We start from the raw sequence: 13768 nt of genomic DNA, 5'->3' as shown, positions 1-13768 counted from the left end.
ATTTTATTTTATAAGTCTGAGATGCAAGATCTATCACTCTTCCTTCCTCCCCGAAATACTAGGTTTGTGTTGGAGAGTCGTCAGCCCTGGGTAGCTCTCACGAATGTATTCCGTAGACGTCAGGTCAGGTTTGAAAAGCAGGAAAGCAGCAGCAGCGTGGGACTGGTGCTAAGAGATGACCTTTCTTCCAATTAGAGCTGGAAATTTTTTTTCCACACAGAAAACAGACTCATACTAGTTTGGGAACTGACAATTTTATAATATCTCAGGCTGGCAGCACAATTTCAAGAACGGACAATATTCCTAGGACAGAAAAGCTTGGGGGATGAATTATGTCTCACAGCCAGAAATTTGCCCAAGGGCAGGAACAACTGAGGACAGGTCTGCTAGACAGAACACTGGTTTCGATGATTTAGGGCAGTGGTTTTCAAACCATGCCTCCGAACCCGAGAGGGATCCTGGGAGGTGCTTCCGGGGCTGCCACAAGACATGAGGGGGAGGAAGAAGCGGCAGAGCTGGTCCCGCTCACTTGTCCCCAATCTTTGAAAGTTCGAAATCAGCCATCTCATGTATCTGATAAAGGCTGAACAACCCTTGGAGAGGAGAGTTGACAAGAACCTGTTTCTCGACCCAGGTGTTTTAGACTTTATAAAGGTCTCCACTGTATTTTACCTGTAGTCTGTCCCTAAGCCCTCTTCATACAGAACCACATGCTGATCTACAAGGTGACAGCAACTCACAGACACGCACATGCGCACAGGGGTTAGACAAGAACATAAAGCAGAACCCACTGCTTTTCACAGAACAATGGAGCCAACTGCAGCTCAAGGCAGTTCTCACACCTCCATCTTCAAAGGCCACCAAAGTCACTCACCTTAACTTACCACCAGAGGGGGCAAGGATAAAGCTTCCCTGGAGGAAGGTGGAATGAACTGATAAGGAAACCTCAATTTGAGGGCAGAAATATGGAATGGGCAGGGCATTTAGGTTCTGGAAAAGTACTTCTGAATAATACCCTATTTGGTCTTAGGCCTATAAGTAGGACTACTATGTAAGAAAGATGTATACCTAAAATGGAAGGACCCCAACGTGAATCCTAGAGTATGGCATTCGACTTGACTAACGCTGTAATGAGAGTAGCATAAACCCAAAGCAATCATTTTCCACCCAAGTATGCTTCACTATTGTCATAGAAAGTCTTAAGAAGTGCACATGCATCTCTAAGCCAAATTTTGGTATATTAGTATATACTTCAAAGGTGAAAGGGATGCTCATATTATAAAAGTTTTCTTAAATAATGAATGCATCATCCCCTAATTTATGTATTTAATAAATATGACTTTTGCGCATCACATTGGGCTTGTCTTTTTTAAAAAAGATTTTATTTATTTATTTATTTGAGAGAGAGTGAGTGCACAAGAGCACAAGCAGGGGGAGGGAGAGGGACAAGTAGGGCTCAATCTCACAACCCTGAGAACACAACCTGAGCTGAAATCTAGAGTCAGACGCTGAACCAGCCGAATCACCCGGGCGCCCTGTCTTCCTTTTTTTTTTTTTTTTTAATAAAATCTCTATTAGCCATAGTTTTAAATAACTCCTCTACAAGTTCTATATCTGCTATTTACTAGTTGTTTGGACACAATAAATAGGTTAACCTCAGTCTCAGTTCCCTCCTCTTTTAAAGGGGTATAATACAAACCTCCATTTAATGAGCGTCAGCTGTAAGCTAGGCACTGAAGTAGGTCTCTTATATACCGTTTCATTTTGCCCTTAAAGTAACCTATGAAGTATAAATTATTATCCTCATTTTACTGAGAAAGAAATAGGAGCATAGAGATAATTTGCTTAAAATCATTCAGCTGGGGTGCCTGGGTGGCTCAGCCATTAAGCGTCTGCCTTGCTCAGGTCATGATCCCAGGGTTCTGGGATCGAGCCCCGCATCGGGCTCCCTGCTCGGCAGGAAGCCTGTTTCTTCCTCTCACTCTTCCCTTGCTTGTGTTCCCTCTCTCACTGTCTCTCTCTGTCAAATAAATAAATAAAATCTTTTTAAAAAATTTTAAAAATTTAAAAAATAAAAATTAAAAAAATAAAATCATTCAGCTAATGTCTGGCTGAGCTGGAATTTGAACCCAGGCTTGCCATCAAAGCCCATGATTTCAAACATTATACTGCCTCTCGCACCAGATAAACATTTGTGCACGTGCATACAATAGCCTGCTCTCACAGGACTGCTGCAATGAGTAAATGAGTTAAGGTATTTAAGTATCATAAACTAAAACATTATCCAGATGTAACTAAGGGGATGTTTTACCTTTAAGTGGTTCTTGGAGAACATACGCATTTAGCTGAACTTCATTCTTAGGCAGGGTAATCTGGACACTCTTTCCAGCAGATACCACCAGTTCCCTTATAACTGGAAATAAAGAAAATACACAAGAGATAAGAAATTAGATCCAGACCACCTCATTCCTCTCCATCCTTTTGGGGCCAAATTTCTTTTATAAACAATATTCAGCTACTGCCTTTATTTCCTCATTATTTATCTACTCTCTAATCCCCTGAAATGTGATCCTGCCCCCATTTTTCCACTGAAACAGATCATCTGAGGTCACCACAAACTGCTCCTTAGCAAATCCAGTAACTATTTCTCAAGCCGCATCCTTCACTGCAGTGGCATCTAATACTGCTGACTGCCTCATTATTAAAACTCTCGGGTTATCATGACACCATATTATTCTACTTCCATTCCTTTGTCTGAGTTTTTCTCCACAGTATTTTAACTATAGTCTGTCCCTAAGCCCTCTCTATATAGTACTTTCCAAGGAGTTCAATAATCAGAGTTCGACAGTGTTTCAAGGATCATCTTTATACTGACAAACAACTTTCTAATAAAATACATCTATAAAGTTCCTAAAAGAAAAGCCAAATGTTGATCACAAGCCCGGCCTTAATTTCTTTCTATTCCAATCGCTACAACCATAGACTTAGGTTATTCCAAGAATCTTAACTGGTTTTCCCTCTGCCAGCACTCCCCACTCCAATCCATTCTGTCTTCCTAAAACACCCACCACCATTAGTTTTTCTAAAATACTCCCCCCATCACGTTACTCTCTTACTTAAGACGCCCCACTCCCACACCACGTTCAAGGCCAACTGCTAACCTGGCATTAGAGAACCATTATCATCTGATCACACCACCTCACCCTTCCTACCCAATTCTGCCTTTAATTATATTCATTTTCCCTCTTGTGCTCCACAGAAGACATGGTCTACTCTTGGGGACTTTACTAATGCTATTTCCTTCAACTGGGGTGTATGCTTTCTTTACTCTCAATCAGTACTTTGTTTCTAGCTTAAAGCCAGTCTTCTCCCCAACAAATCTTCCCAGACCATTTCAGTTCAAACTTATCTACTTCCTGGAGTACCTCAGCATTTTTGGAATACCCACGTCAGCTAATAGCTATACACGGTCTTCACACTGTTTCAATAGCTATTTCATACATGTCTGGGTTTCTCAACCTTGGCACTACTGACATTTTGGACCAGATAACTCTTTGTGGTGGGGGGTGGGGGAAACTGTCCCGTGCACTGTAAGACAGCTGGCAGGATCGCAGGCCCCCCACCCACTAGGTGTCAGTAGCACGCCTCCTCCAGAACTGTAACAACGAAGCATGTTTGCAGGTTGCTGAGAACCACTGTTATATAAATCTTTCTCTGACAATAATTATTATTTGGTAGGGGACCGAGGAACTAGAGAGCTTAAAGCAAACAAAGGGCTGTCCACCCATACTTCAGGGGTAAGGACTTCCTAGGCAAACATGGAATTTGAGATGTATCTGTCCACTTGGCAACACTGCCCTGAGGAAGAAATGGAATCTTCCTTATGGAAACGTCACCATTTAGACAGCCTAGGAGGTTGAATGAGAATTCTCCGAAGTGACTTTCAAAAAAAGAAAAGAAAAAGGAAAAGAAAAGAAAGGAAATAGAAAACACTATACTCAGAAAGAGTATAATGGACAAAGATACAGTTACTCAAACCCTTCACAATTACACCAAAAATTATAGGCATTCTGCCTGAACATAAAAACTACTTTAGTGCCTCAGGATTGAAGCCCACAAAATTTCATGTTATATGACCATGAATGAAGAGCCTAGGAAATCAAAAATCAGCAAAAATTCATTTTCACGGGCTTTGCTTCACCCCGTTGCCTTTTTCAGGGGATAAAGATCAAGTTAGTTTCCTTGATTAACCATTTCCTCCTAATACCTTAGAACAGCACTCATGAAGCACAGACTTGTTGTTAAGGCAACACTGTTTATAAATCTCCTCCATATGGATGAGTTGCTTTAAAAATAAAGATGCTGCCAAAATCAGAAAGACAAATATCTGACCTACAATCAGCCATTCAGAGGCAAATAGGTACAAAGATCCAACTTTCTTCCCAGTGGCTTCTGTTTGTTTGGTTCCTTGAACATTACTTAATTTAATCTTGTGCCTTTAAATCCCAGGCACAGTGGAATCTGGCTCTGGGAAAATGAGCCTCATTAATTCCCATAGGCTGGGGACTGTTGAGGAAAGGATGGAGAGCCCCAAGTCCTATGATTACAGGAACAAAGACAGGATTATTTTTTCTCTAACCTACAGTACTCAAAAGTCATGCCTCTCTCCTTTCCTTGCACTAAAGAGAACACTGTGATCAAATGCTCTACTCTTCCATCCTATCTCCAAGGGCAGAAGCAAAGAGCCTCACCTGGGTATGGTGCTGAGGTGCTCTGGAAAGAGGCCTGGGGGTTAGGGGTAGCATAACTGTAGGATGGAGCCACTGGCAGAGGGGTAGAAATCTGGATTTTCCCAAGGCTTTTTACTTGCTGAGCGCTAGGCGTAGTACCAGGATCCTCTGATGTCTCAGGTTGGACCGACACATTCTTTGACCAACCAGGAATCTCCGCAGTCAGGACGGGGGTTAAGGGACTGGAAATTATGACTGCCTTGTGGACCTAAAGAAATGCAAAATTTCATTTGAATAGGCAAAAGTTATACCGCCAGTTTTTTTAGGTTGTGTCTCATAAAATAATTGCACACTAAATGTTTTTATGAAAAATGCAGAACTGTCAAAAATATTAAAGGAACTAATCTCACCACCCAAACTGGTGTTAAAATGTTGTTATAAATCTTCCCAGTCTTTCTCTCTATGCAAAGAGGTTTGCTTAAAACAAAATAGTAATAATCATCCTATGTATACTTTTATCTTCTTTTCTCAACATTTATATTCAATCTTTCTATAAATACTTATTAAGCACTTATTATGAAACAGGCCTTGTATAATATAAAATATAAATAAAATATAATTGCTGTGCTCAACGACTGCACCATCTAGTAAGAGAGAGAACAAAAAACATAAGAAGCCAAAAGGATAAATACACCTATGAAAGTTACGATGAACCAAAAAAGTATAGTCTGAAGAGTACTTAATTCCTCTCTTGGAGAGGGAGCGTGTGAAGAAGGATGGATGGATGGATGGATGATAGATAGATAGATAGATAGATAGATAGATACATACATACATACATACATACATACATATAGGCATTTTCTAGAGGAGAGTCCTAAGCTGAGTTTTAAAAGGTAAACAGTTGTTTACTAGACAAAAGGCTGAGGAGAGATGAGTATAGGTACAGGAAATGAGATCAGCACGGCTTGTGCTGGGAACTGAGAGTCATAAGCAAAGTGAGAGGCAGGAAGTAATGGAGGATGAGCTGGACTGACAGTCAAGGGCCAGACTAAAGAAGACATATGCTAGTCTAAAGTGCCAGGTACTGGTGAGCAATCATAGGGTTGTATACAGGGAAGTGACAACGTCAGATTTCTGTTTTAAGTGGATCATTCAGGTTGCTGCATCACGTAAGGGTTTGAAGAACTAAGTCAACAGCAGAAATACTACAATACTACTTAGGAGGGTACTGCATTCATCCAAATGAGAAATGCTGAGTGGCTGAACAAAGCTGGTAGTACGGATTTTTTAAAATCAACTTAATTGGAGTGTAATTTACACAAAATAAACCGCACACATTTAAAGTGTATACGTCTATGAGTTTTGACAAGGGTATATACCCATGTAACCACAATCAGGACAGAAATTTCGATCAGCCCCAGATCAGCTCCAGAAATTGGCTCATTTCCCTTTGCAGTAAATTCCTACCTCCACCCTTAGGCTCATGCAACCACTGATATGTTTTCTGTCCCCACTAGTTAGTTTGGGCTTTCTTGTATTTCATATAAAATTAATCACATACATATTATTTTCGTTTCTGGTTGCTTTCACTCAACATAATGTTTTCAAGATTCACCCATGGTACTGTGTATACAACAGTAGTTATTCCTTTTTATGACCAAATAGTATGCCATTCTAGAGTTATACCAAAATTTATTCATCCATTCATCTATTGATATTTGTTTTCAGTTCTCAGCTCTTATAAATAAATCTGCTATAAAGGTTTGAAATCCAAAGTTTCTGTGAACGTGTGTTTTAATTTATTTGGGGTAAATACTCAGAAGTATTTATTGCTGGTTACATGGAAGTGTATGTTTAACTTCATAGGAAACTGTGCACGGTGCACAAAAGCGGCTATCCCATTCTGCATTTCCACCAGCAGTGCCCGAGAGTCCAGCTGCTCCACGACCTCACCAATACTTGGTGCTCTTGGTCTTTTTATTTTTTGTCATTCTAATGGTATCTCACTGTGATTTAATTTGCATTTTTTGGATGACTAATGAGATTGAATATCTTTTCATGCATTTATTGGCCAGTCACAGATGTTCTCTGATGAAGTTTATTCAAATCTTTGTCCACTTTTTTTACAACTTTATTAAGGCATAACTGAATATATTTAAAGTGTGCAATTTGACAAATTTTACCATATGCACACACCTACGAAACCCTCATCACCATCAAGATAATGAACGTCTCCATCATTTCCAAAGATTCCTCATGCTCGTTTGTAATCCCTTCTCCCAACTCCCAGCCCCAAGCAACCATTGCTCCGCTTCCAGTCGCCATAGATTAGTCTGCGTCTTCTAGAATCTTATATAAATGGAATCACATTGTATGTACTCTTTTTGTCGGCTTCTTTCACTCAGCAGTATTATTTTGTTGGTCCATGTTGCTGTCTCTATCAATTGTTCCCTGATGATTGCTGAGTACCGTTCTGTTACATGAATATACCACAATTTGTTTATTCATTCACCAACAGATGGACATTTGGGTTGACTCCAGTTTTTGCCTATTATAAATTGAGCTGATATAAATATTCCTCTATACGTCTTTGTATGAACATATCCTTTCATTTCTTTTGTGTAAATATCTACGAGTAGAATGCTGGTCATATGGAAGATATGCCTTTAAATTTTTAAAAACTGCCACATTACTTTCCAAAGTTGTTGTGACATTATATAGTCCCACCACCAGTATAAGAATTCCAGTTGTTCTACGACCTTGCCAGAAACTGGTTTTGGAAGTCTTTTTAAGTTTAGCCGTTATTGAAGTGTGTAATGGCATCTTACTGTGGTTTTAATTTGCATTTTCCTAATGATTAATGATGTTAAGTATCTTTTCATGCACTTACTGGACATCTATTGTATAAATTCTTTGCTGGACTATCTGTTCAAATCCTTCGCTTTATTATTAGTTTTCTAATTAAGTTACAGGAGCTCTCTATATATTCTAGAAACAAGACCTTTGTTAGGTATTTCATTTGCAAATATGCTTTCCCAGTCTGTAGCTTGCCTTTTTGTTTTTCTTAGTGGTGTCTCTTAAATAGCAAAAGGTTATAATTTTTTAATTCTATCATTTTTTTCTTTTATGGTTAATGCTTTTAGTGATATTATTTAGTTTATTTATTTATTTATTTATTTAGTGACAAAATCACAAGAAGGTTCTCCTGTTTTCTTCTACAAGTTTTATAATTTTAGCTCTTAAATTTAGGTCTATGATCCATTTTGAGCTAATTTTTCTGTATAGTGTAAGAGCCGATGTTCATGTTTTTTCATACAACTATTTAATTGCTCCAGCATCCATTTATTGGAAAGATTATCCTCTTCCCATCAAATTGCCTTGCCACATTAATTAACCATATTTGTGCGGGTTTATTTCTGGACTGTATTCTGTTTCACTGATTTCATCTATCTTTACACTAAAGCACTGCTTTGATTATTGCAGCTTTGTAGTAAGTCTTAAAGTTTGAGAGTTTAAGTCCTTCACCTTTGTTGTTCATTTTCAAGATTGGTTTGACATTCTAGGTCCCAATCCATGAACATGACTTTATCAGTTTCCTAGGAATGCCATAACAAATTACTACAAACAGCATGGCTTAAAACAAAAGAAACTTACTCTCACGGTTCCAGAAGCTAGATGTGCAGAGCCACAATCCCTCTGAAGGCTTTTGGGGACAACCTTCTCTGCCTCTTCCAACACCCAGACGCTCTTAGCATTTCTTGACTTGTGGCAACTCCCCTGTACTTAAGCTGAAGAATCAGAACTCCCCCACCACAAAATGTTGCCATTGTCACCTCTGCTCAGTTTTTTTGTTTATTTTATTCTTGTTTTTATTTTAGCCTGACTTCCTAGGTGTCACCCTGTATCTGCATAGTTTAGGAGTCAGCCAATGATTTGGGCAGAGGTCACTTAAACACATTAAGCCCATAAAACTTCACCCTCTGTCAATCCACCTGTGTGTTCCTTGGGGAATGCATTCAAAGTTGCAGCCACTTCTCAAGTCTCCCTTGCTTTTTAGCTTTTACCAGGCTCTCTTAGGTATCGTGCACATGCAGGTAGTTTCTCAGTCAGCCAGGGATATATGGAGAGCTTATCTCAGCCCTTCTATAGCTCTCTTATTTTCAAGATCTTCCCATTAAGTTTCTGGCAGGTTCACCACTCACCCTAACAGGCAGTGCAATCTCAGGTTAGCAAAGCTGTGCATTCTCTCCATTCATTCCCAACTAAGTTTGCCACTTTTAGTTGGCAAAGCCATAAGTTTTCACCCTCTGCCCCAAGTCTGCCGACCCTCTAGAAAAGTTGCTAGTTTTCACGTTCAACCATACACTGGTGAAACTACGTTTCTCGGCACCTGAGCTGGAGTGGGAGTAGACACTGATGGGGGATGCCCCGGGAAGAAGACTACAGACACCCACCGTACTTGCTCAAAGCATTACCAGCTTTTCAAGACAAATGCTTCCCCATTTGCTTCTGCCTCTATTATGTTTTTAGTCGCCTGAAATATGTTTTTGACAATTCTGTCCAGTTTTATACTTATTTTTTCAAGGAGAAAATCAGGGACCTCCTCATGATGCCATAAGTGGAAGTTCTCTCATTTCTATTTTCCCATTTTTAAAAGTGTTCACATTTCTTTTTGAAATTCCTTAATTGTTCACTCACTAAAACCACTTTCCTTTAACTTTCTTTAGTCTTCTGACCATACACTGAAGTCTTTGACTACTAACTACGATATCTGAGTCAAACTGGAGTTGGTTTCCATCGACTATTTTTCCCCCTGAGTATGGGTCACTCCCTCCTGTTCCTTTGCTTGTCTAACAGTTTCTGTTTGAATATTGGACATCTATGTATGGATTTTACTGTGCTTTCTTTGGGGCTGTATACAGTAATTTTTTTTTCAAGTAGGCAAGTAACTTACCTGGACTTAAACTATAGAGTTTGCTTCCCCTGCAATGTGCAGCAACTGATAGCTCTGTGTAATTCTTGCAGCTGCTTGTTTAGCCTGGTCCCCTGCAGGTGTTCTTGTTCAGCCTGATGATTAGGTAAGAATTTTGCCACAGGTTACACTCAGAATTGGGCCTGCTCTCTCTGTACTCTCTTTACTTCATGAGATCACTCCCTAATTTTTCAGCCTTTAACTCTGTACTCTGACTCCCCAAGTCAGTAAAACTTGAGGTTTCTGCCATCTGTGCTACCCATGGTTGAAGAATTCACAGAGCTCACCTGGCATTAGGTTCTGTCTTTCAAAGACAGAACTCTGCCTCTCTGATCTCTGCCTGTTTATTTTACCATGCCCTCTGGATTCTTCCTATGTGGGTGTTGTTTTAGTAGAGTTTCTGGTCAGGTTATGGGTTTCACCATCTTCTATGGGTCTTTTTTTTTTACTTTCCCTTAAGTTTTCAGGTAATTTTTCTATACTGAACTCTGTTCTTTGGCACCATAAGAAAATAAGACTGAGGTTTTCCACAGCCACTTTCCTCTGCTGTGGGAGTTAGTGAATGCCCTTAGGCAAAATTTTTAAAAAGCTGCAGACTCAAAATTCTTATCACTTCCAGTTGCTGTTTTTCAAGAGTAAGCTCTCCTCTAGTTTCTGTCTGCTTTTGGATCCTTTCCAGTTTCCTTAAATACATTTTTTTTTTACATATTTTATAATTATTGTCTGTAGGAGGATTCAGGAGACCACTTTACTCTGCCACCATTACTGGAAATTCCTCCTGTGGGATGGATTTTAAAATATTAAGGATCTAATATTTGTGAAGCTGAAATGCATCTGGGACTTGGGGAAAAGAATCTAAGATGACTCCCATGTTTCTAGCTTGACTTGAGGGACTAACTATACTGGTGTCAAAAACTAAGATAGACTACAAAGGAGCAACTTTAAGAAAATAACAGGCAAGTTATGTTTCAGACATACTGAACCTGAGGTACAGCTGAGAAATTCAAATAGAGACCCAGGGTTGGAATCAAGTTCCCAAAGATAGCAGCTGAAGCCATGGGAATAAATAAGCTTGCCCAAGACGAGCAAGTAAGGAAAGGAAACGAGACTTAAAAACAGAATACTTGGGAATAACAATGTTCCTGTAATGAGGAAAAATATCCATTAATTAAAACTGACCCAGAAATAACAGAGATACCAGAACTGGTAGACAAAGGTATTAAAATAATTACTACGATTGTATTCCATATATTCAAGAAGCTATAGGAAAGATTGCATGACTGCATACCTTAAGTAGAGACACAGAAGATATTTTTTTTTAAAGACCCAAATCAGGGGCACCTGGGTGGCTCAGTCAGTTAAGTGTCCAACTTCTGGTTTTGGCTTAGGTCATGATCTTGAGGTTGTGAGTTCAAGCTCCATGTCAGGCTCTGAGCTCAGTGAGGAGTCTGTTTGAGATTCTTTACCCCTTCTTCTCCCTCCCCCACTGTTCTTCACCCCCCCATACACACTCTCTCTAAAATAAATAAATAAATGAACAAAATCTTAAAAAAAAAAAAAGACCCAAATCAAGCTTCTAGAGATGACTATTATAATGTCGAAGATGAAAAATAACACTGTAGAAATGTTTTTTGAACCATGCTATGATGAAGGTACATTTATCCTGGCTTATGTATAGACACACACATAAAAACACACTGTAAAGATTTACTGGCAGGGTAGACAGTGCAGAAGAAAAGATCAGTAAACTTAAAGACATATCAACAGAAATGATTCAAAATGAAACACACAGAGGAAAAAAAATGAAAAGAAATGAACAAAGCAGCAGGCTTTAGGAGAGAATCCTCTTCCTTGCTTTTCCCATTTTCCAGAGGCCCACCCACTTTCCCTGGCTCATGGTCCCCTTCCTCCATCTTCAAAGGAAGTATGTTGTATTTCTCTGTGTCTGTCTTCCACAGTTACATTGTCTTCTTCCCCTTTTAAGGACCCTTGTGTTTAAACTGGGCCTACCAGAAACTGCAGGGTAGTCTTCCTGTTTTCAGGTCAGCTGTTTAAGAACCTTAATTCCATCTGCAACCCCAATTCCTCTTTGCTATGTAACTTAACATATTCACAGGTTTCTGAGCGCAGGACATTGACCTCCTTAGGGGCACCATTATTCTGCCTATCACCATGAATAAATCAACAAAAGGAAGTAAAATGGAATAAAAAAATACTCAGTTAATTCAAGGGAGAGCATAAAAATAGGGATAAAATGAAAGAAGCACACGTGGGACAAACAAATAGATACTAAGGTGGTAGATTTGAATCCAATCACATCCGTGGTCACATTAAATAGTCTGTACACCCCAATTAATCAGCAGACATTGTCAGATTAGATAAAAAGCAACATCCAACTATATGCAGCCTATAAGAAATCCACTTTAAATACAAAAACACAAATAGGCTAAAAGTAAAAACATGGAAGAAGATACATTACACTAATACTAACCAAAGAAAGCCTGATTGACTATATTAATAGCAGACAAAACAGATTTCAGAGCAAAGAATGTTTTTTTTAAGATTTTTTAAATTTATTTATTCGAAAGAGATAGAGACAGCCAGCGAGAGAGGGAACACAAGCAGGGGGAGTGGGAGAGGAAGAAGCAGGCTCATAGCGGAGGAGCCTGACGTGGGGCTCGATCCCATAACGCCGGGATCACGCCCTGAGCCGAAGGCAGACGCTTAACCGCTGTGCCACCCAGGCGCCCCTCAGAGCAAAGAATATTAACAGAGATAAAGAAGATAATTTTAAGATGATAAAAGGGTCAATTCACCAAGAGGACATAACAACCCTAAACATCAACACAGCTAATAAAACTTTCAAAGTACATGAAGAAGAAGCTGTTCTAACAGGAGAAACAGATATATCCCCAAATACAGTGTGATATTTCATCACCTCTCAACTGATAGAAACTAAAGGAAAACAAGGATATAGAAGATCTAAACAAAAGTAACTAATTTGACCTTTTTGACATTTGTAGAACACTCACCCAACAACAATGGCAGGATACACAGTCTTTTCAAATGCACAAGGAACATTTACCAGGATAGACCATTTTTTGAGCCATAAAACTGGTCTCAATGCATTTAAAAGGATTCAAGTAAGGCAAACCATAAGAGACACTGAACTCTAGGAAACAAACTGAGGGTTGCTGGAGGGGAGATGGATGGCGGGATGGGGTAACTGGGTGATGGGCATTAAGGAGGGCACTTGATGCAATGAGCACTGGGTGTTATATGCAACAGACGAATCACTAAATTCTACCTCTGAAACTAATGAAAAAAATGTTAAGAAAAAAAAAGGATTCAACTCATACAATGTTCACTGGCTACAATGCATTAAGTTACTGATCAATAATACCACAATATTTGGGACCCCCCCCCGAAATATTTGGAAACTACATAACATACTTCTAAATAACCCAAGGATCAACGAAGTAGTCAGAAAGGAAATTTAAAAGTATTATGAATTGAATTGACACAAAATATCCAAATTTGTAGGATGCAGCTAAAACAATACCTAGAAGGAAATTTATAGCACTAAAATGCCTATGTTAGAAAAGAAGTCTCCAATTAATGATTGAGATTAAACCTTAAGAAACTTAGAAAAAGAGCAAATGAAATATAAATTATAAAGAAGAAATGAAATACTAAGATCAAGGCAGAAATCAATAACACAGAAAAGCAATAGAGAAAATGAATGAAACCAAAGTTCCATTAAGAAAATCTAGCTAGTCTGATGAGAGGAGGGGGCTGGGAGGGAAAGAGAACACAAATTACCAATATTAGGAATGAAAGAGGTTCTACAGGTATTACAAGGGCAATAAGGGAATACTGTGAGCAACTTTATGCCGATACATTTGACTACTAGGATAAAATGCACAAATTCCCTGAAAGACACAATCTGCGAAAGCTTACTCAAGCAGAGCTATTATAGATAATCTAAATTGTTATGTATCTATTATACAGTTTGAATTTATCGTTTAAAATTTTCCTACAGAGGTGCCTGGGTGAGTCAGTT

The 13768-nt window shown here is 39.0% G+C and overlaps 1 protein-coding gene across 3 annotated transcripts in view; it reads right to left on the bottom strand.

Annotated features, from left to right (window-relative positions):
* The window catches only part of KIAA0319L (KIAA0319 like), an 88670-nt gene that overhangs the window by 33224 nt on the left and 41678 nt on the right, over nucleotides 1–13768 (bottom strand). For all 3 annotated transcript variants that reach the window (XM_045782590.2, XM_045782591.2, XM_045782589.2), the window contains exons 4-5: nucleotides 4752–4998; nucleotides 2312–2413 (exon numbers count right to left, since the gene is read on the bottom strand). In XM_045782590.2, coding sequence (XP_045638546.2) covers nucleotides 2312–2413; nucleotides 4752–4998 — 349 coding nt within the window. The remainder of the gene's footprint in view (nucleotides 1–2311; nucleotides 2414–4751; nucleotides 4999–13768) is intronic.

This window comes from Ursus americanus, chromosome 33 (assembly GCF_024610735.1).
Source record: "Ursus americanus isolate L20-20 chromosome 33, mUrsAme1.1.p, whole genome shotgun sequence".
NCBI classification, from domain to species: domain Eukaryota; kingdom Metazoa; phylum Chordata; class Mammalia; order Carnivora; family Ursidae; genus Ursus; species Ursus americanus.
This window is presented reverse-complemented; position numbering and strand designations above follow the sequence as displayed.